General features: G+C 38.5%; 1 protein-coding gene across 1 annotated transcript; it reads left to right on the top strand.

The window, feature by feature from the left end:
- Window positions 1–220: 220 nt before the first annotated feature.
- dnai1.2 (dynein, axonemal, intermediate chain 1, paralog 2) lies at window positions 221–17,897 on the top strand. The gene is made up of 20 exons (XM_006784542.3): window positions 221–449; window positions 592–651; window positions 775–873; window positions 1,054–1,134; window positions 1,428–1,554; window positions 2,368–2,423; window positions 2,532–2,687; window positions 2,828–2,887; window positions 3,008–3,133; window positions 3,530–3,614; window positions 3,752–3,869; window positions 3,977–4,020; window positions 4,186–4,433; window positions 4,646–4,735; window positions 4,891–4,978; window positions 5,111–5,190; window positions 8,679–8,827; window positions 10,971–11,070; window positions 14,073–14,258; window positions 17,646–17,897. Exons 1-20 carry the CDS (start codon window positions 411–413, stop codon window positions 17,745–17,747), a joined length of 2,094 nt encoding a protein of 697 aa, XP_006784605.1. The 5' UTR covers window positions 221–410; the 3' UTR covers window positions 17,748–17,897.
- The last annotated feature ends 6,561 nt before the right edge of the window (window positions 17,898–24,458 follow it).

The raw sequence follows: 24,458 nt of genomic DNA on the forward strand, positions 1-24,458 counted from the left end.
TTTGGAGGGGTATGTTTGATTTGTTTTACAATTTAATACAAAAATACACTTGTTTCCTTTCCATAATAAACTCTCCTTATTTAGTATATTTATGTCAAAAGCTTTCAGACCACATTTTTTTTCTTTAGCTGATAAAATTAGAATAATACTGCTAAAAAAGTTCACTAATAAAAATGTTCAATAGTTGTCTGAGGGACTGAACACATCCAGCAGTCTCCGGCTCTGCGCCAACCAAAACTGGTTGTCTTGACAACCTATATACAGCAGCAGGCTACTAGCAGACAGCCCCTTGTTCTTTCTTTCTTTTCTTTTCTATTCTTTTTTTTTAGCTTTTAACTAGTTTAATTTTGTTTAGTTTTTCCCTTTTTTCTTTCGAACTTTATAAACTAGCTTTAAAAATCAAATTGAAAATGCCGGTGCCTAACAACAACGCAGCGTTTGCAAGGAAGGTAAACGTCAGCTCAGTTTAGCTGGCCTGAATTAGCTAACTAGAATATTCATGGTGTAGCTTCACGGATAAGTAAAGCAATTGTTAAGGACCTACTGTAATATAACCCACCGTATAGCTGATTGTTGGTTATTTTCGCACAGGGGTCAAACGTTCAGAAGGTACCTGGAGCAAAGTCAACGAAAGCTGCCACTAAGAAAAAGGTTTGTGTGTTTATTGGATAGGTTTTGGCGTTTGGGTGACGGAAAGAGAAGAGTGATGAATATACTATATCATAACATAATGTGATTTTTATTCATAAATGTCTTCTCTATGCAACGTTACAGGATGAGGAAGAGGCTGTGGAGACGGGGACTGGATGGGAGGAGTGGTCTCAGGGGAAAGCCCTTGTGAGGCCTCCAGATCAGATGGAGCTTACTGAGGCTGTAAGAGAAGGATGGAAATACTCATTTCTCAGGTTTAAGACAACCATGTGGACTGAACTGAAGAAATTTGCGCAGACTTTGATGTTGTTCTTTATCATTCAGTGCCTATATTAAAATTGTAAGCTATAATTAAATTAATTGTCCTTGTGTTAAGGATCTCTCTATGTTGATAATGAATAGGAGCTGAAGGAGGAGATCACAAGGATTTTGACTGCAAACAACCCACACGCCCCTCAAAATATTGTCCGCTACAGCTTCAAGGTAAAGAAGCTAGATCCAGATGTAAAAATCAAAATCACTGTTTATAGATGCAATGAAAGTATACAAAATACAGATTAAGATGTGGACTGTAGACTGATAATTGCTTCACTGTGAGCCTCTTACGTTTAGCATAAGAATAACTTGTTTGCCGCAAGTGTTATTTGTTTCATCTCAAATAATTTGATACAATCTATGCAGGTAGTCCCCATGCATTCGCTTCTCTTCTCTCTTTTAATTTATGACCAGACTAAACAAGCACATTTCATGATATTTTTCTTTCGGGTTTCTCTCAGGAGCGTTCCTACAAGCCTATCAATGTTGTGGATCAGATGGCGGTTCACTTTGTTTTAGAGGGCAGCCTTGTGCATCAAGACTCTGAAGAGGCTCGTAAACTTAGGGTCAAGGAAGGCTTAGCTCAAGGTATTTACTGAAGCATCCTACAATAGAGGATAATATGTATAGATTTTGCTCTACTTTATATACATGATATATTAGATAAGTCAAAAAGTCTTTAACCACCCTGTATTTCTTTATATTTTGCAGGAAAAATAAGACATTAATTGAACATTTATTGAAAAGGAAATGGAAATGCATTATATACATATAGTAAATATAGCAGTAGGAGTAGTAGCTGTAGTAAAAACAATACTGTATTTACTACAGTATAGTAATGGACTTCCTCCATACATAGTGATGACGATGTCAACCAAAAACTTTAAAACTGGGATTCATTACTCTATAAAACCTGTTTCCACTGATTTTTAATGCAGTTCTTGTATAAGTTGCTCCCCAGTTCCCTTGTGTTGTTAAAAATGGCTTCTTGACACTCTCCACTTGTCCAGTTTTCTCTGATTTTTTAAGGACACACTGCACACTATGCTGAGATATGGCAAGTTTTTAGCTCATACTTCTTTTGGAAAATATTGCTTAAAACCACTTTAAAAACTTATAAGAAAGTCTGGCTCATTGAAAAACAAAATATAAAGAAATGAGGGTTGCTTAAGGCTTTCACTCTGTAGTCAAAAGAACAAACAAACCCAAAAACTAATGATTTATTCTCAGAATTTGTTGCCTGTAGTCTTATATTTTCCCCTCTGTTGTAGTTGACACTTGATGCCTCAAGGTGTCACTTTTGCCTTGCAACATAAAATGTGAGAAATACCCTGTTTCGCAAAAAGTGAGATCCCAATAGTGAGATATCAGAGATATAATAGATTTTTTTAATGTGTCTAGAGATTGCAACAGTTGATGCCACAGCAGAGTCTGAAGAGGAGAAAGCAGAAACCTCGGTGAAAAAAAATTATAAAATAAATCTTTTCCTAAATGTAACTCTTTAAAGCGTAAATTAGTCAAAGTTTGACTTGCGCTACAAATATCTGTTTGTTGGTTTTCCACAGGTTAATCCTGTAGTGGATGGAGGGGACGTGGAGGAAGCTGGCGATGAGGACAGACCAGACAGTGCTGCCTCCAGAATCAACAAGAAAGAGCCAAAAGTGACTAACCAGTTTAACTTCAGTAATCGAGCCTCTCAGACTCTCAATAATCCAATGAGGGTAGGTAGGAGAGGCAAAGCCAGTATTTTGTGCAATGGTTGACGTATTTGCTTTTGCATTAAAAACAGTTTCAATGAGTAGATAGAGAGATTAACATAAACTCAAAAGTTTCAGTGAAGTCATTCTTAATTTCCTTGCAGGATAGAATCTGCCAGACTGAACCTCCTCCACGAAGCAGCTTCTCTGCTACTGCTAATCAGGTACTGGATTCCCTGATGTGATCAAAGGATATGTTTAGACCACATTTGTTTTCTCTCTGTTGAGCATCAGTGAATATTTGTTCCCCTATCATTTGATGGTAATAACTCTGTTATTGGCAGTGGGAGATCTATGATGCATACGTGCAGGAGTTGCAGAAACAAGAGAAAAACAAAGAGAAGCAGAAAGGCACGCACTCACAAAAAGATAATGGCAAAAGCAAAAAGGTGATGCTGATGGAGACTCAGGTAAGTTGACGACTGAAAAACTTTACAGCCTAAACTCAACATGTATCTAATATTTGTATTTTAGCACATTTACATTTAACATGGTTTACACATTCATTTAACAATCAAAAAATCTGGGAGGTGACACAAGGTCCTTGGGGATTTTTTCAGGGAGGGCATCCGCTGCCACGGTAACCCCTTGTGAATAAAGGAGCAGACAAAAGAAGCTTTATCTTGCTGCCATACAAACCATGTATATAACACCATATTAATGCTAAGGGTTTTCACTGAGCTAATCATAAAACAAAATCACTAAATGACACCATAATTTTTATGTTCTCATAATAGTCATATTTATTGTTTATTGCATGTTTTTGCAGTGTTTTCATCCAGTGTAATGTTACATTTCTGTTACAGAGTGAAGATGTCACCAAATGGACCATGGCATCAAAGATCCTTGAACGAACGATCAGTCAGAATACATTTGATGACATAGCACAAGGTTTGTTTTGTTATCGTACATAACAGATGAACAACAATGATGAACAACAATGAACTACAGCCTGATTTCATAATCAAGCAAGGACATTCTCATTTCTTTTCTTCTCCTCTAATTTCTCTCCTTCTATACCGTTTCAGATTTTAAATACTTTGAGGATGCCTCTGATGAGTTTAGGGAGCAGGAGGGAACCCTTCTCCCCTTGTGGAAGTTTCAATATGACAAAGCCAAGACACTGTCTGTCACTGCCCTCTGCTGGTAGGTTGACTCATTGGCTCTACAACGTTACCTCAGAGAGATGACTGCATTTCAATGATTGTTTGTTTCCTCTGCTGTCATGATACTGAGTCACCTGTCCCTTACAGGAATAATAAATATCAGGATCTTTTTGCTGTGGGATTGGGATCATGTAAGTTCAAAGGCAGAGAGCTGTTAGTAAGCACCTCATCTGTCACCGTCTTAGACAACTTAAATTTATCTAAATTGTGTTTTCTTTCTTTTTGTAAACAAATGCAGTAAATTGATAATCTATCTTTTTTTGCAAACCACTCACTTGTGTCCCTCTCTTGGCCAGACAACTTTAGTAGACAGGGATGTGGCATGCTTCTCTTCTACTCGCTGAAAAACCCTGCCTTCCCAGAGTACATCTACCCCACCAGTTCTGGTGTCATGTGCCTCGACATTCATGCACAGCATTCCCACCTGGTGGCAGTGGGCTTCTACGATGGCTGTGTGGCTGTCTACAGCTTGAAGGAGGAGGGACAGGAGCCTGTTTACAAGAGTACAGCCAAGACTGGCAAGCACACAGATCCTGTCTGGCAGGTGCGAGTGGATGGCATGACAGTGGTGGATAGGGTGACAGAAATTCAGGATGTGTGCACTGTTCAGTCTAATTTCTGTCACATCTTTGCTTACTTTGTGTCCACTTATGCATTTTGCCATTTTGAGAGCTGAAAATAGCACTAAGAACAACCTACTTTCACTCATGCCATTCATGCTACTGCAACCCAATACAGTGTACTTTGTTTTTCTAGGTCCGCTGGCAGAGTGATGATATGGACAGCAACCACAATTTCTATTCTGTGTCGTCTGATGGCCGAGTTGTGTCCTGGACACTCGTCAAGGTTAGGAGATATACATTTTGTTGTCATATCATATCTGTAGCTTGCACTCAAATTAGGTTCAAATTTCTCATGTCCACTGCACAAAAGCAGGTTGCTTTGGCTTTTGTATTTGTATATATCTAAAGAAGAAGCACTGTGTGTTTACATGATTGCAGAATGAGCTGGTTTTCACAGACATCATCAGACTGACACTGAATTGTGCAGTTTCTGAGGGCCCAGAAGGTGCACAGGCTCCCAGCATTGGTAAAGCTTCACTCAAATATAGTTGTTACTGTATTGATGGTAAAAGAATGCAACATTCTTTCAGTCTGGTATATCAGGGTGGTGTCTGTAATAACGTGTCTAAATAAGGTCCTTAATGTTCTTTTTTCACAGCGTCTGGTACATCATTCGACTTCCACAGACAGATTGACTACATGTTCCTAGTTGGAACAGAGGAGGGAAAAATACACAAGGTATGTATCAAGGATTTCATGCAGGTTTTGTAGCCACATGGATAAATCCAAGAAAAAGGCCAGATTTTGTTCACTGGTAAATGTGACCTGCTTAAAACATTGTTTAGAGAGCTGTGTGCGTGCCAACCTTGTCAGTGCTCCAAGATAATGATTGTTGAATGAAAATGACACTTCCTTCCAGATTCTCACCAGAATCACACCAGAGAAGGACTTTGGTCACAGTTACTGCAGAGGTGTTGATGGGCGCACAAGCTAGTAAACAACGGTCTGGAAAAAGGTTTAGATGAAAACTAGAAAAGGGCAATTCTCCATTTTACAACCCACATAACATGTTTCAGTAAAACTACTTCAAGATAATAAGAGGTAAAATTCAAATTTTCATCTAACCGCCATATTAATAATAATCAGTGTATTATGTTTTGTAACGAATAAAAAAATATATATTCTTATTAACATTAATCTTTTATGGCAGTCCCTTGGTTTTTATGTTAAAAGGGTTACATATTAACTACAAAGCATCACCTTTTTGCATGGTTATTGTTTAGAAACACCATGCTTTGGAAATTGTGTACTGTAACATTGGCCATAAAAGTAACACCAATTACTATAAAATTGCTCAGTTCTTACCACAAAGCAGATTCAGACACAGATATTAACCTAAAAATGACAAAACAGCTTTAAAATGATTCAGTTCATTTAACTATTTTAAAGAGCCATAGCAGTGGTTTTAAATTAGGTATGAATCAGTAAACGTACACATTATAGCTGTGTGCGTCTATAATGCATACATTATAATTCATATGAAAATCAGATTATAAACCTTATTGCTAAACAAAGTTTATATGCATAAATAAAGGCATTCTAAGGTATTGTAATACATGCTACACCCTGCTATCATTCTGATCAAACAATGTGGTAATTTAGTTTATCTTGCTGTTGTCTGTCTGTACAATCCTTAAGGATAATCATGGCTTTACACCATCTGCCCCTATCTGTTCTGAAGGATGGTTTCTCATTTTGTTCTTGGTACACTTGGTACTCAGAAGTAAACAACTAGACATTTAAACATGCAATTTGTTTTGTGACGATTGGGAACTTCATAGACTTAATTTTAAGCAGTTAATGTCTCTCCTTAAGAAGTAGTTTTGGGCTAACTGCCTCTTTCCTCTGTCCTCTATGCTGTTCCCCTGCATGGTTTGGTTACTATAGGACATTTGCCCCCCGAATGTGAGGTGAGCTCCACTGGCAGGGGTATAAACCCCTGCAGGTGGCGAGTCATCCAGGTGAAAATAATAGTGTTAAATAAATTAAATGAATGATTCTTGTTGATTTTTGTAGGGAAAATAAATACAAGTATTCTGATGCAATCTTTCTCATTATAATTTTATTCAGTTTAACTTTGGTTTCGAAGGTTTCTACCCATTGCCCATAAAAGGCTGATGGAGTATTGTCATCACCCCACCAGGCGGGCAGGTGGTGTGGACACCTAAGTTTGTGAATGTGATAACTTGAGAACAAGGTGACATAATGTCGGAGCTTCAAACTGATATCATAGGTGCGTCTACTAAAAATTATGAGTTTGAGAGGTCAGAGGTCAACTTTTCTGAAAATCTTGTGAATGCGATAATTTCTAAACCCATAACCCTGAAGGTGGGAGATGAACATTTTTTTGGCTTGGAACCACAGTTTTAGGACATCAGTAAAATGTTTTCTCAGTTTGAAACTGTTTTTTCAGGTTTCCTGGACCCTGATATTCATTTATTAGCACAGAACTGTTTAAACACTTTAGTTATTAATGCAAAGAGCAAAAGTTGATGAAAATTAACATAGTGGGAAGTATCTCACATTGCCGTAAAGAGAATGCAGTGTGATCATGTATGTTGAGGATAATTTGTCATTTCTCTGTAATTACTCACACAGGCTTGTTCCCATGTTGTTCAGAAGACAGCATTGTAAAATCAAATTATTTATGATAATAAATTATTAACATTTGATCCTGAGGATTAAATCCCAAATAAGTAAAACCAGCCATTAATTTAATGTACTAGCTGGCTGTGTTGTACTTTGACTTGATTGAATTTTTTTTTACAAATTATAATACAAACAATAAGCATATACATAAGGAGCCCCGCAGGGGACATAGGAGAAAAAAAAATTAAGACAGACTTTTGCGAGATCTTGCAAAACTTTTACGAGATCTCGCAAAACTAACTCGGGATCTCGCAAAACTAATTCCAACAATGGCGGCAGCTACTTAGTTGTAATATTACTCTTTCTGGGTCACAAAATACACTTTAAGATATTTTGAGGTGTGAATGTAGTTGTGTAAACATCAGATACCTGCTCGGATTACAAGACATCACATATTTGCAGAAGTGCTCCGACGTTTTCGGAGATCTGACACCCACTAGCTCAAAGCTAACGGGAGGTCGAGACCTACTACAGCCGGGAGGAACACCGCTTTCCCGGCACATCGTGCCTCGACCTCCCGGTCGGCTTCGAGCTGGCGGCTAAAACTTTTGCGAGATCTCGCAAAACTCCCGAGTTTGTCCGTCTTAATCTTTTTTTTCTCCCATGTCCCCTGCGGGGCTCCGTAGGGCTCCGTAGTGCAGAGCCCCAGAAGAGGACAGATTACAAATCTTTCACTTGGCTGCAGGTCAACAAACTACGGAGCCCCGCAGGGGACATGGGAGAAAAAAAAATTAAGACGGACTTTTGCGAGATCTCGCAAAACAAAGTTTTGCCTTAATTTTTTTTCTCCCATGTCCCCTGCGGGGCTCTGTAACAAACAATCTACCAGCGCTCAGAAATTCAGCAGTTTTACCAACACCCTATAAAGCTGGTTTTATCCCAGATTGTCTAACCTGTCCTGTCTATAAATCTGCTGCTATTCGGCCCTTTTTAAATTCTCTTCTGTCAATGCCAAACATAGAAAATCTAAAAGGTAATTCAAAGTTGAGCTAAAGTGAATTGTAATTATTACTCTAGATTAAAACAAGCTATTGTACTTGAAAGACTTTTTATATTAGCTGTCAGTGAAAAACTCTACCCAGATATGTAAAATATTCTCAAACAAATATTCAATTTTAGGTTTTTCATCATTTCATTTTAGAAATGTAGCTCAAGTCATGGACATGTTGAAATATCTTGACAAACTTGACAAACATGGAGGTACAGACTCTTCACATGTTTAATACACTGGAGACACCAATCAGGTATATGAGTCCTTAAAACTACCACTTTTGAGTGAGGAAATGTTTACATTTTAACAAAATCAAAATATTAAAATTATTGGCTTTAATTAGATACCTTTATAGTAATGCAGTAAGTTGTTTTGTAGTTGTCTTCTGACTATTTAACAATCCTTCAGCACAGTGTTGTTATTCAAACTTTGGTAACTGAAGTTGGTGATGTCAGACAATGAAAAAACTACATTTTGTTTATACCGTATATGTGGCCCAAATTAAGACTTTGCCTTCTTTTCTCAGTGCTCTAAGACTTACTCAAGCCAGTTTCTGGAGACCTACGATGCCCACAGCATGGCGGTGGATACCGTAAAGTGGAACTACTTCCATCCAAAGGTTTTCGTCTCTTGTAGTTCAGACTGGACTGTCAAAATCTGGGACCATACCATCAAGTAAGACTCAAACAAAGTGATACTGTGAAAGATACTTGCACCAGCTGTAAATATGGCATAATTTGCACTGTAGACACTTTACACTCACTGCGTCTGATCTACTGGGCTTTACAGAGAATAATTTGAAAAATATCAAGTGATGCCTTGTTGATGCTAGAAGAATGAACAGTAACTCAAACAATCACTCACCCGTCACAACCAAGTTATTTGCAGTTGATGCAGATGGGCTACAGCAGCAGAAGAACACACCTGGTGACACTTCTGTCGCCTAACAGCAGGAAACTGAAGACGACATGATAATAATCTCATTCATCCTCATTCTTCTTCTAGCTGAAGGAAAATATATGAGACATTCTTTTGTTTAACAGGAAACATATGTTGCAGCTAGTTATAGAGTAGCAGTACAAGTAAAATCTTTATGTCATCATCCTTAGCAACTCTACTAATTCGCTTATAAATATCTATCTGTGTCTATTCAGTGAAGAAGGAAAAGGTAATTATCAGTCCTGCAAGCTTTTTGTATTGCATATTAGTCTTTATTACCTTCTTATAGCCATCGTGGCCCAGCATCATTTCCTGACTTTATTTGACTAATCCAAAGTGCCTCCCACGACTTGCCAACACAGGCTGCTTGAATGAATAATGATAGTAATCATCAGCCCATTATTAGAGATAGGGCTTTCAAGTATGATTTGCAATAAAGTACCCTAAAGATACAAGGGACATTGTTTTCTGGAGAAAAAAGATATGGCTAAAACAACTTTTCGTAAACTCTACCACATAGGTGGGAGGTGTGGGAGCCCTGCTTTTGCTGAGGCTCATCTATCCTGTGAAACTGTCAGAGATGTCATTAGCTATTCCCAAATGAACTGAGGTCTTTGTCGCTATATAAATGTGATGCATCAAGTCTATTAATCACATAAAAAGTCTGCAAAATATGCACTTTTGTAATTAACAACTTGGATGGAAACCTTGAATCCTGGTAGCTCTGCCTCTTCATTTACAGGAGGGTGCAGTACTATTCAGCTGTAAACAAACATCTCATAAATGACTCTGTGTCAGATTTATTAACAATTTGCACCTTATTTTATACATATTCTACACCTAGCCATGTGCATGTTGTGCATCGAAGACTCACAACAGATTTACACTCATTGTGTCTGTCACCTAGGATGCAAAGTAATCAGTTACAACGGCTTCTACAAACAATGGCAAGAGAGCATCTTTTTTAGTTCCACCAGCCACTCATATTATTTCACCACTTGTCCAACTTGTGAATATTTGAGTGTACTGTCTGTAGCCAAAAGAAAAAAAGTTTGGGTGGTGGGAAACTGTGAACTGTGAAAAGCAGATCATAGATTTTAGTAATAAAGGAACACAATTTGTTAAGTTTCAGGAAGTATGGAGTTAGGGCTGTGTTTGCTGTCCTGTTTGACATGGATTGATTTGCTGAAGCATTTTTCAACACCCAAAATTACGCTGGGTTTTTTTTTTCGTCTTATCTGGCTGAAAGTAAGCATGCTTAACTCTGAGCAGAGCCGTTTGAGCTCTGCTTCACTGCAGAAGCTGCCTAGAAGGCTGTCTCAGGTGTTTGTTAGATAATTAGGTCCTGCCGTAGTAAATCAAACAACAGTTACCCACATGCTGCATGCGCAAATTGTTTTAAAGTGTTAGCAAAGTTACAACATATAAAAGTGTTACTTACTTTTTGCTCACTTTCACAGACACGCGCACACGCTCTCTTTCTTCTCAATATTTAAACAAGACCTGCAGGTACCCAGTTCCAACTCTTAGAAATGTCTCATTTCATGATCTTTTTTCCAGTAGTGTTCCACAAGTTAATAATGAGGAGAAATGGTGTGAAGCAACCTTCTGTTTGATGTCCATACATTTTCTCTGACTGGCCCTGATTAGGCATCGGTGTCTGGAAACAGGTGGATCATAGAAATAAAGTTCTGCTTTATGTTACGAAACCAATTTGTTCTTTATGGCAACAGGTCATACCTTTACACTGAGAGTCTTTCTCTCTGTAGACTCTAACAAGTAAGTGTTCTTGTCTAAATTTTATAGACATGTTGTGTCTCATGCGGTATACTGAAAATCATATTTCCCTCTCTGATATAATGTTTCGATGTTTTTCCAGCACTCCAATGTTCGTCTTTGACCTACAAGCAGCGGTTGGGGATGTTGCCTGGTCTCCATACTCGTCCACTGTATTTGCTGTTGTAACAACAGATGGAACAGTAAGAGTCTCTCTACATTATTTCCTAAATTTTGCAACCCGCAGCATGAGCCGAATAGATTTTGCATGTTTTGGCCCAAGAAATACTCGTCTAAACTACAGTGTGTGGATTATCCTTAGCTTTATCAAGAATGCTTGATTGATAGGACTAGAAAAATGTAGATATCACAACTGTGTCAAGCTAATTGATTAATAGTGTGGTTACATATGAAATATAATATATTCATAGTTTAGCGTTACAGATTATGAGAACACAACCAGTAACCAAAAGCTTGTCTGAAAACTGTGATTGCAGCCACCACACGTGCTGCTTACCCGAAGTCCCTTTTTAGACTTGCACTTCTTTCCTTTAATTCAATGGCATTTGAACCTGTCAGCTGTCATCAGGTACATAGATGTGAAGGTTACCTATGTTCGAAACAGATTGACAAAGCCAATAACGTTAGTTATCCCATGTCTCAAGCTTGACACTTTCCAGACTGAACATGTGAGATAACAAACAGCAGCACCAGCTACCACCTGCCACCCACTTTATTATTATCCTCATAATATAGTTATAGACTCAGTTGGCTAAGCCCTCGGTCTAGCCTCAGGCAATCAAGTTTGTTCAAACACGGCTTCATGTAGCAAAAGCGCTTCCTGCTCTCCCAGTAGTTATTGATTTCAGCCAAAAGTAATTTCACTGGATGCTGTGCTGCTTATCTCCACATATTTTCTTAGTATGGCTGCAAGCTGTCCCCATCTGTTTGTCTTCACAGCCTGCGCCACATTATAAAAGTCCAGAGTGTTGTGTCTGACACATTTCCTGTCCAGCGTGCCAGTGTGAAGTCGAGTGAGAGTGGCAGGGAGGAAATGAGAGATGAGCAATTTGAGAGACACCTTATGTGGCAGTGTGTGCATGTGTGTCTCGTCCTCTCCAGTGCCAGGATTCGGTCACAATATGCCCTGTAGTATGCCCACTATCATAATTATGCAAATGATTTTACATCCAAGCCCAAGTCTTGATCAGACATTTATGCGAGAAACCATCCATTTTCACACCAAATTCACAATTTGTCATCTTAGTTATACATATTGTTACTTGTGGGAGCAATGCATATATCAACACTTTAATTGTAAATATCTTCTATGAACGAAGATATCTAGAACGTTTGTGATTCGTGGTTATTTTAGTCTCTAAAACTGGATCAAAGGCTATTTTTAACCATTTAAAAAACTCATTTTAAGTTCATGAGTTGGCATATATTTCACATAATATCTGTTCTTTAGAAACCAGAAGTGCCAAGATTGTAATTTACCCTTTTTTCCCAGTGTGCTGAGCTCAAAATTGAATGGATCTGGTTAGACTGGTTTTAGGGATGCTTTGGCATAAACAGCTCTACATATTTGATGATTACTGAGTATGCAGGCACTAATAGTTCAGACTTTAAAGAATGACAAAATGACAGCAGAATCACATTCCCTGTCGGGTTCTCAGTGCATGATGTTAATTGGCATAATCTTCCCTAGGATACCAGTCTCCTTGCAGTACATTTGCAATTTTCTGTGACAAGTGTCTGATTAGCCTTGAGTGACTCAGCATGAGTTGTGTCCTCCCTGACGTGTATATACTGTTGATGATAACCTGACCTGCTGCTGTTGCCTCCACACTATAAAATGTCAGGCACTGTGTGTGTGTGTGTGTGTGTGTGTGTGTGTGTGTGTGTGTGTGTGTGTGTGTGTGTGAGAGAGAGAGAGAGAGAGAGAGCATGTGTGTGTACTTGCTTGTGTGCATGGGTTCATAAGGATAATGACTTGCCTGGCGGGCTGAGGTGTAAGAATGACACAGACTTGTGTGGTGCAAACAAATATCTCTTCGCTCTATCTGTCCCTGCCTCTCCATCTGAGCCGACTGTCAGGGAAATAAAGTGTCAGCATGAAATAATAAAAAGTCCAGACTCATCTGCACATTATTAGCCTTCAAGTCCATATTTGCTTCCCATGCATCTGCTGTTAACCTTTAGCACACAGACTGCTGCATCTTTTTATTTAGCATAACTTTTGTGCAATTTTTGGATTACCATCAAAAATGTTGGATTGGTCAAGTGAAAAAAAAAAGTGATGTAATTGTCAATGCAAGTTAAGTGAAGTTTGCTCTGAGGCATTTTAGTCCTTTGCACATTTGATTTCATTACCACCGAGTCTGCAATGAAATTATTACAGTGGTTAAACTATTAAACTATTAAAAATCATTATTACATAAAGCTTTGTTCTTTCCAGTATAGGTTTGGCACTTTAGAAGTATAAATTCATCACAGTAAAATGTCTCTCTGCTTCAAGTTTTGCATGAATTACAGATGTAGTCTGTGCCCTGCAATCAGGCATGACTAATTTTACATTAGTGCTTAAATGTGAACAGCAAAAACACCGTAGTTAATGGCTGCAGTGACAAGAGGTTGCAGAAAGTCACCATGCCCTAGTGGAGTATGATGATTGGTTACAAATTATGACTATGACACTTTGTGTGTAACTGATGCACACAGACAGTGTGAATCCAAGTGATCCACGCACAGTCATCTTTCTGATAAAAGGAGTGGGCTGCGCTTTGCAGTGGAATCGTCTAAAATGCACTCAAACAGAAAGAAATCTGTGATCTGGTTTCTTCTGGATAACAATGGCTGTAAACTCATTGGTATCTTGGACCTGCCAACACAGTGCACAAAACACACATGCTCATGTGGACAGCAATGCACACTCACTGAATTACTAGGAACAGCCTTCCTTTCACCAGATGGTCAGTCTTGCCTCCCTGCAGAGAACTGTGCACCACCAAAAGCAGAAACACATGCAGGCCTTACTTACTTAAAATATCTGAATACTTCCCATTGTTGTTCTCAGTTTATGAGATGTGGGTTTGTTGCACACACAAACATTGTTGTTTTGGTCTACCACTGAAACGTGAGTCAATTAATCAGAGGGTCACAACTATTAAAAGATTGATAAATGATCGCTCCTCTTTTTCAGGTTCATGTTTTTGACCTGAGCGTCAACAAATACGAGGCGATCTGCCAGCAGCTGGTGGTGGACAAAAAGAAGACCAAGCTGACCCACGTCGAGTTTAATCCCATCCATCCTGTCATCATAGTGGGTGATGACCGAGGCTATGTCACCAGCTTCAAACTCTCTCCCAACCTCCGCAAGAAGCCGAAGGTTAGAGTCTTAACAAGCTTACAGCACCATTCACGACTTCCACTTGTTCCACATCAATTAAAGCAAATCAAATGATTCATTCAGTCCAGTGTCCTGACCCCGAGCTAATTTTACTAAATAGCAAGTCTCTCCCACCCCCACCCCCCATTAGCATTACTAATTGCCTTTGTTGCTTTTTTCCCTTTATATTTATCCCAGTTAACAATTAGCCTCATTGTGTAGTGTTCTTAGTAAATGAATGAGTATATGAAAAGTTACAATATAAAAGAAAGCTTACAGCATTTTTTTTCTGTGCTCTGAGTTTGGGATTTTAAAATGGTGAGGGCATAGAGTGCTAAAACATTACGGAGAAAATGAAGAGTAAAAAAAGGTAAAACCGTATTTTTAAACTTGTAGCTATGAAATAAATCAAAAATTTACTTGTCCCTGAAGACGCTGTTGCCACTTATGCTAATGGTTAATGGGCTGTGGAGTAATCACATCACTCTGTCTGAACATAAAAGAAACCGGGTGGCACGCTGAGTCACAACACTTTAATCAGGACACATTTAAAGTCAGCCCTACAGCCTCTCTATTCTTTCTTTGCACTGTTCACAATGGTGCATGTAAAATAGAATAAATTCTAATGACCAGTGTAATATGCATGCTGCATTATACATGGTATGGCCAAAACACAAACAGGTCCCTTTCACCTGCCTGCATAAACACGGTTTATAAAAGTACAGCATAATAAGGCATGTACACACATACACACACTCACAACACTACCTCATTAGTGACCTAAGACCGTAGCCCTAAAGCATACAATTGGGGAATAATTGCTCAGTTCAGCACCAGTGACAGGGCTCAGAGCAATTTGGAAGCTACTGAAGCAAATAAGCATAAGACAGTAACACCCACAGTTAATATTATCAATAATATAGCTTGTAAAATTCATATCTTAGCCTACCAAAACTACCACGATGAGCACAATGCCCTATAAATATACCCAAAGGTGGTCTAGCCAAACTAGCCAATGTGTTGTACTTACCAATTGTAAGGGTTTCTATAAAGTAGATCACAGTCTTGGCTCTAGTACTATAAACCAGTCCAACCCTTCTGTTATCTTTTAGTGCTCTTCTCTTCTCCTCAGTTTCTAAGTCATTGTTTGGACTTTCCAGAATGAACTGGAGCTTTTAGTGTCCAAAATAGAAAATATGCAATGCACATCTCAGCAATAAACAGTCACTAACTAGACAGCATTACATACAATTGTCTGAAGATATGTGGTGTTTATATCAAAGTTAAAGTTGTACTGTCCAGTAGATTCTGCCGTGTTACTCAGTGAGTCCATTAACATCAAATGACCCTGTGTATGTTCAGTACAACACACTGTTTAGCTGTTTTCAACATGAATGCATTCATCTCATCTCAGCCTCCTACTTTCATGCCCACAAATCAGTGATGGGTCGATCATAAAAGTCGCATTATGAAGTATTTTATGACTTATCGTTATTGCCTCTTAAATAAAACTTCCATATTAAAATTTAGTTTTCTACATAATTTGTGTAGTATTGCCAGAAAATGAGAAGACATCAAATTGAAGGCCTTACAGTAAATGGAGAAAATTAGTACACATTCATATTATACACAGACAAGTCTGGCGTTTTATGTTTTTGGTAAAATAACCAGAAAAATAAGTATTTGGAAAAATAAATCCGGATACATTCAATTTGAGACAAAATCTTTATGACTGAGATCAGTTTTGAAGCTTTATTCACTTTGAGTTTAGCCTTTCACTCTGCTCTGTGAAAACTCATCACTGCCAAGATATATTATCTTGAGATATGATGGTCTTTCTTCAGAGGAACACCTTTGACTATTTCAAATGTCAAAATAGCCACACCGAAATATACAGCAAATATATTTTTTCCAGGGTTAAATTGAGGCGTTAGCTGCTCAGCTGTCATTTTTCACTATGTTCAGTTATGACTAGTTCTAGAAATATTCACTGCATCCCACCTACATACAGATACGTTAAATAGTACAGCACATACATTTTTTTTGCTTTTAATATTAACTGTGTTTGAGTTGGTAAACAAATTGTCAAACGTCTTACTGTTTTCTTTTAGTAAGATGAAAAGTTCACACGAGATGCTTCGCTTCAGAATTGATTACATAGTTATTTCCATAGGTTTTTGAAAAATGACACTTTTTTAATATAATTTTTAGATAAATTTAATACAAAGTCCTCCATTTTCATCATTTCAAAAGCATTTGCATGGGCCCCATTTGATCGTTAACTAGCATGAAAACAGAAATTGTTTATTTTTAACGGTGTTATGCCCAATAGCATTTTTGAGCTGTGTTCTCGGATTGATTTCTTAAAGTAATTCATCTTCTTTACTATTTGCTTTTAACAAACAGTCAAATATTTGTTTATAACATACATTTTTAATTCTACATCTTTCGCACATGTGGCTTCCATGGTAATCTGAGTGATGCATTAGGGATACATACTGAGCCATGTTAAGATTGTACTGTTAAAGGATTAAAGTTGTAATAAAAATGTATAGGGAAAAAATTTAATTAAAATTTCAAAATCACAAGAAAATTACACAGAAATACTCTTTTTTTTATTTAAAATACCACAGCACTTTAGAAGGCTTAAACTTCATCGCAACACAGAGATTTGCAACAGGGTGTAGTCAATACCTGCAGGGGATGGCCTAATCAACAAATGTCCTTTTTTGTTGAATATAATGATTTGGATGAAGTAATATCTAATGTGGATTGGTAGTTACAGTGTAACAGATGGATACAAGTATATCATTGGTTAATACATACTGTTGCATCTGCTCATTAATGTGCCCACATGCCATTCTATTTTTACCTTTGGCTTTTTGAGGTTTATTCTGTTTGGCCTCTTAAATCAAAGCCGTATTAAGTATGAGTAAAGCCTGTAACAATTGTAGAGGAGCTTTGATAAAGATAATTTCTAATAAATATCCTCTCACAGAAGTGAAATTAACTCCTGCAGCAAAATAGAACTAAAGCTGTGCCATATTATATCGCTCTTATGAGGCTGTGCTTTACTACACCCAGGAGGATTTAATGTCATCTCACTATAACTTTGGAAGATGGCTTTGAATTTGCCCTTTAGGCAGTAGCTCTGAGTCTCCATAGCAGATTTCACTATATTCAATAGACTAACATACAATCTCTGCTACTTTTGACCCTGCATCCATTTCAATTTTTGTCTGCTTTTATTATCTTGCCCTCCTTTTTAACTCCCTGCTGGGTTTGTGGTTTCCCACAGTGCTTGGTAAGTATAAGGTCAAGTAATTTCTCATCTGTACGTGTGTGTGTTTTGTGTGTTTTGTGTGCGTGTGTGTGTAATGTCTATAGGCCAAGAAAGGTCATGAGCTGCCTAAGGGACCAGAAGTGGAGGTAGCGAAGATGGAGAAGCTCCTCAGCCTGCTAAGAGAACCAGACCAAAACTCAGGTTAAGGTGGTCACCTTGGCTTCTAAGCCAAACACAAATAGAGTGTTTCATTGCCGTTCATGAAAAACACTTATTTTGTTCACACTATTCAGTAAACATCACATGACAACAAACCGATATGTATATGTTTATTAAAATGTGTTCTTCCAGCTTAAGTTAAGATGTCCATCATTTATTCATAATCACATCATATTTGTTGTTGAAATTGCTGTTCTTGGTGCACATTAACCAGGCATTGTGATTTGTCTGACCTCCTCTGCAGGCATGTATAAAGCTCATTTCATATGTATGGTACAAGTTAATTAAGCTAAATAGCAAGGGGGAAAGTCACAGCATTGGACAGGGAGATAAATTACCCTACTAGACTGGGCACTTGTGGACCACATCCAAACAACTGGCACACATTGTCCTGGGCACCGTTCCAGGGACGGTAGCCTTTTAATATTCCATCTACTGAATGGTTTCTGCCTTTATTTTTTATTTTCATTCCTCTCATTCTTAATGATCTGCAGTGAAGCGCCGCCCAGTGTTCTAATGCTCACCTGGAATAACATTTTGCTCTTTGTCTCCCAAGCTCTTTTTCTTTCTGTCTTTCTGCCACAGAGAGTTCCTTTATTCTTTGTGTCTAGATGTGATCACATCCAGCAATTTCTCCCTTATGTGTAATTCATTACATTACAATTTCTCCAAGTGTGGTTGGAGAACGCTGCCCGATCATCTCATGTTTGCAGATGTGTAATAAATGAGAGTGCCCGTGTTGTAGTAATGAGAATGTGGCTGCAGTTATACAGTTATGTTGTTATTGCAGTAATAGGAAGCATAAAGGGTGGAAGCTTGGCTAAAGCACTGCCAGGTTTGCTTATTTTCAGCTTTCTGGGTTCTTGCAGCTGCGTGTATAACACATGAGGATTATATGGAAGTGTGGTCAAGTCTTTAGGGAGAGCACTTCTACTACAAAGGTCATAAATTCACTGAATCTTCGCTACCATGTCCAGAAAATAATTTCACCCTTAGGGCACTGACTTTTATGCATCATTATTACGTGATATTCAGCACTTTTCTGGATTATGTGGTAATTAATTGTTGATCAGTTAATCAGTGATTCATTCAACCTCAATATATTTATGTATTTATATAATATCTAATATTATCTAATATATAATATATATCTAAAAGATATGAACTTCTTTGTTTTCTGACTTTCTCTAAACTTAATCCGTTTACTCATATTGTGTTTCATATGAAACAGAAAATGATGAAAAGGAGTCTATTAGCAGTAGGTATATTTTCACGCATGGAGTAGGAATATATTTTGAGAACCTTTTCTTTCTTACTCCTTTTTGATGTGCGTGTGATCTCAGCTGTAATAGTGGAGAAGTGGTTGAGTTTAATAATTTGCAATGGGATGTTGGTAAAACTGAAGATCTTTACGTGATCAGCGTGTGATTCTGTCCAAAGCGAGCTGCCTGTCACGCATGGCTGCAGGCAGATGTCACTATGAGGGCTGCTATTGAAGAGGACACACATTTCAACTAAGCATCACTAGTTCTTATACAACACCCTTAGCAAAAGCACTGTGCCTCACAGTCCACTGATATTTATGAGTGACAGTGACACACACAGACTCCACACGGGCTCAAGTCCCTGTTCTGAGTAACATACTGTTTCTCTTTTTTTTTCAGGCCAACATATGAAATAAGAGGATATATATTTAGAAACCTCCAACAAGTACTAGTCATTCTTCATGTACTGAACCCTCCTTTCTCTCAGTCTGTACATAACCTGCAGACATCCTTGTGACCATGTGTTCCTCTCGAGGCTTTTTGTGTGTGCGTTAAACACAGATTCGCACCGGCACTCCCCCGTGTGTTTTGTCAAACCAGTTACCAGATTTGACAAGTGATCGCTGTTTAAAAATAGTTCTCTCACTCCACAACAACTCATCCTTTCTGTTTTTGTGAGGCATTTCTGATATTAGAGCGACAGCTGATTTCTTTTTTTTTTTTTTCTTTTTTTTTTTTTTTTGACACTAGGAGAGGACGAGCTTTGTTATTGCTTGCAGTCAGGCTCAGTGCTCCTTCAGTTCCCTCCCCTGTGGAGGAGTACGCTGAGGTCATAGCTTGTTGCTACATTTGACTCATTCTTCATCAGTCAGGAGGTTAACAGGTACTTGTGCTCGTTCATCTGCTGGGTTTCTGCTTCACTTGGAGCCAGCACAGGCTGCCTCTCTGGGCTAGAAGGAACCCTGCAGGCTCGGTAGAGGATTAGACAGAGGAGGAGAAGGAGGATGGCAACAAAGGTGTTGCAGGCGATGGCCACCAGTGCAGCTGTGGACAGTCCTGTGCTTCCTTCTGATTCCATATTTAAGACTGGACAGCAGTTCCCAGTGATGTTTAACCTAAATTTGAGCTTTTAAGTTGGCTCCTTGAGGTCCTTAGTTCATTAGTAAGACCGAGCAGCAGCATATTTATTTAGAAAGCATGAATCTATAGGAGGTGATGCCCACAGAAGAACTTAACATATATCTCCATCATATAGTTAATTATGGTAATTATTGTGGGATAAAATTAATATGTAATATGAACATCAAAGGGGAGTGTTCCCTTCCACAAAGCGCACACTGTATTGTGCAGAATATTTAGAGAAGACAAGCACAGGAAAGTTGGCTTGCATGTGTCACTTAAGAGATGAATGTTTGCTCCTCAAGGTTCTGTTTTTCCTGATAGTTTCTTTAGGGTGACACACCAGTGCTCCGACATACAGAGGAGGCTCGCAGCACTTTCTGGCAGTGATGATTTCACAATAGTCTGTATTGTCAAAACACTGCTTATGATTCCAGTAAACGCCTGCAACTGTCTGTAAGAGAGAAACAAATAGAACAATTAGGAATAATTGAACACCTGTGGAGCATGAAATGGAAAGTGGAGCACAGTATGTCTCAGTTAACTCATCAATCTTTTCAATCAGTCTCCTTCTCTTTGCCGTTCATTTTTTTATTTCATTTTTATACTATATATTAATATATGTGTAACATTTGTACTATTTTTTAATGGCATCTCCGTCTAATTAATGTCTTTTATAATAGAAGTCAGCATTTGAGAGCACACACAGGCACAGAAGAACACAGGGATGAGGATCAAAACACTGGACACATAGGCAGGATGTATAAACAAAAGATTAATTTCAGTTTGACTTGGTGTAAACCCAAATAACCACGAACACGCTCAAAAACACACGAGGAACTGAACACAGGAACACGAGAACAGAGGAAGCAGATAACAGGAAGCAGGCGTAAACACAGGCTGTGCAGGCAACCTGATAAACAACAGTGATAGGGACAGGATTAGAAACAAACAGGGAACTAATTGAATACAGGTTAAGCTAACATGGGAGGCACCAACAATTAAATAAAAAGGGGAAAAAACAAAGTCTGAAGACAAAACGATAGCATCGCTCCTCACAGTGTAATGAATTCAGGTCAGTCTCAGTGTCCTTCCATTTTGTGGACCATTATTGTGATAATGCATCAGCTCATTTCCTTAGATGTCTCATTTCAAAATGACACAAAAACTTTGTAAAAAGATAATTAGCTCATATCTGTACCTCAGGTTTTTATTTCTTTACTAAACTTGAATGATTATTTTCAGTAAAATATAGTCCTAGAGAGTGTATTTTAAAATAAAACTCATATATCTCAAAGGCTGGATCTTGTGATCTGTGTCAGGATAGGTAATGCGGATGCGAAGATCAGGTCCATGATTTTTTACTTGATGATCAATGATCCTTTTGAGCCATTTGAGAAAGAAAACTTGAGGAAAGCCTTTGCAAGAATACTGACTCCAAAAAATGCTCTCTTCATGACTGAACTGATGGCAATTTTGATTTGACTTTGATTTTTTTTTTTTTTTTTTTTTTTTAAAAGCCATTCAAACTGCAATCCAGCATACTAATTTTTGACTACTACACAATATGGTTTGTTTCTACTCTTTACACGCGTCTTAACCAAATTAATCATAATTTTTAGTAAACAGAAAAGCACACTGTATTGCCTGAACAGACAGAAAGCCCCTTCTTTGAGAAAGAAGGGAGAAAGAGTGTTCCATAAGACTGTTGACTTAAAAAAAAAAAGATTAAAAAATCACCAAAATTTACTGTATCATATAATAAGTCACCTTGTTTCCCCAAGAACAGTCAACTAAACTTAGAAGGTGGATTCCAGATATCTTCTTTTTTATGCGTATTAATATATTATATATAAAGTACTATTACCAAGGATTTTCTCAGTTGACCATGCACAACAATGGTACTGTAGTGGTATATTGAACTTACTTTCAAAAACAAATGCTGAACGTCAACACTAGCTCATAAATGCTACTCGTAAACACTAAATCATTACTGGCCAGAGGATTCTTGGGCAAGGTAGCTAGGTAAACCTCACCACTGTTTTCAATCATGCAAACACTAAAAACAACACATCTACAAGGTCTAAACTCAAAATTACCGAAATAGCATTAAATCGGTCATGATGGTTAGCCACCCCTGGTATGAATGGAACATCTGTTTGGAGCTATATGAAAGCCTTCCCTTCCAGCTGAGTGGCTACGCAGGCAGCGAAAGGGAGCATATGCTCCATTTGTACACAATTATGCACACCATATCTACTGTGTTAAGCTTAAATTTTATACAGCCGCCGCTAGGTTGATGCAAATTGATCGCAGGCCACAGTAGCTTCACATGCACCAGCTCTGCTTGCACACGAGAATTCGATTTCCTCTGGACTTCGCTCCACAACCACAGCTAATAGAGTTAGTGCTGCTTTTGAAGCAATAATATCAGTTTGTGATTGTTACTAATCCAAATCAACCAATGGACTGTGCATTCCTACTAATCGCATTCTGTTTCCCTGCATAACTCACATGCTACAAGCTCGCTGCACACTGTGCACTTTGATTCACCAAAATAAAGTTGTGGTAACCTACTCTCTCTCTCTTTCTCTCTCTTTCTCACACATACATTCATACATGATTGCTGTGCTCATCTTTCTTGACAACTGAATATCTTTAATAAAGGTGGACCATTTGCTAATGTAGATGCACATTAACCAGACAGAAATTCACTCCCGTTATTTTCCCATTTGGAGGATTAGCATATCAATATGTTTACACTGCAAAAGCACTTACCACTGAACAGTGAACATATGTTGTGAGTGAATGGTGTTGTCCCGAAGATCGCTTTTTGAATCTTGTTACTTTCTAAAAACATGAAAATTCATTTTATTTGTGAATATTTTATTGTAAATGAAACACGTCACTTCATTTTACTCATTGCTATCATCAGTGCCATGTAAAAGCACAGAGGCATCTAGAGTTTAAGGCACTACAATCGTCGCTCATCACTGATCTTGGTATTTGAGGCCTGTCCTGATCTTTGCTCTGCATTCTCAAGTTAGTGCTGAATAGCATGAGTACAGCCACTTCCCGTGAGAAAAAAAAACGCCTCTTCAAACCCAGTGAATCACATGGATATAACCCTCTGTGTGTTATTCACTTGACTCAGTTGAATCTAGCATGATTTCTATCAGTCAGTCTTAAAGCTGCTTGTCTCACCTAACTATTGAGAAGCCCTTCTAATTCCAATATCTGCATGTAAGTGACAGCACTGTCACACCTAGACTCGCAATCACCTCTTATCAGTCTCATGTTAGAGTCCCCTGCGTCAGTTGATTTCATACCCCCACATGTGCAGTTGGAGACCTGGCTGCCTGCAGAGTGTGACAGGTGGATCTGATAAAGTCACAGAGCATTTGATCTGGATTTGGTGCAGCCTTCAATCCTCAGGTGGAAAGGAAGCTCCATTTTTTTCACTCTTAGGTGATTAAGGAGGATACCTCAGTCACAACTGGTGATCTCCCCCTGATCTCATAACTCGCTGCGTACTTAAATAGCACCAGCTGGCCTCAGTCCTATGGAAAACATAATTCTAATAACAATCTTAACTTCAAAACAGTAAGAATGTTAAGACTTTCAAATTTGTTTTTATCACGCTATGTGTTGTTATGGAGCAAAGTCTTACATTCCCAATAGTTGCACACTTACCCGACACACTGAGGCATCAGTTTTTCTACTGTTCTTTGAATAAATATCCCAGCGTATAAGTCAGCCATCTTCCATTATTCACATGGATAACAGTTCCTTCTCCAGCTGTCTGCCATACCCTGCTCTCCCCTCTGTCTCCCCCGTTTCTTTCCTTCTCCACCTGCTCCGCTGCACTACAGACAACTGAAGACGAGGCAGGACTGCGCACTGTCTGCCAGAGAGCTCTCCAACAGCAGAGATTCAGAGGGGCGAGAGGGAGAGAGAGAGAGAGAGCGAGAGGAGGGGCCGTGCAAGTGGATGTCAGCAGTGATATCAAGCGTAGGGAGAGGGGAATGGTTTGGATGTAATTACACAGGCCTCCTGCTGCAGACAGGAGGAGGGGGTGTGAAGGTTGTTACGGGGAACAAGCAAAGCTGCCTGTCAGACAAAACAATGACTTCTGCCTTGCATCGCAGTTCACAGTATGGCCAAACAAATAATTTCAGCTGTCAAAAGCAGGAAACTGGGAATCAAACATGGAGAACCTAAAATTAAGACTCAATCATAGACATGGTTTGTGGAACTCCGAGCACAATGCTCATAACTAATCTTCTAATTGGGAAGTGTCCAGCAGCACCTTGT

This window comes from Neolamprologus brichardi, chromosome 5 (genome assembly GCF_056152115.1).
Source record: "Neolamprologus brichardi isolate AB-2024 chromosome 5, ASM5615211v1, whole genome shotgun sequence".
NCBI lineage: Eukaryota > Metazoa > Chordata > Actinopteri > Cichliformes > Cichlidae > Neolamprologus > Neolamprologus brichardi.

Bases quoted from the DNA above. Each gene is read 5' to 3' on its own strand.
- dnai1.2 (XM_006784542.3), top strand. From the start codon at position 411: ATGCCGGTGCCTAACAACAACGCAGCGTTTGCAAGGAAG. The intron at 1,135-1,427 runs GTAAAGAAGCTA...GGTTTCTCTCAG, and splicing joins TTGTCCGCTACAGCTTCAAG to GAGCGTTCCTACAAGCCTAT. The intron at 2,888-3,007 runs GTACTGGATTCC...TGTTATTGGCAG, and splicing joins TCTCTGCTACTGCTAATCAG to TGGGAGATCTATGATGCATA.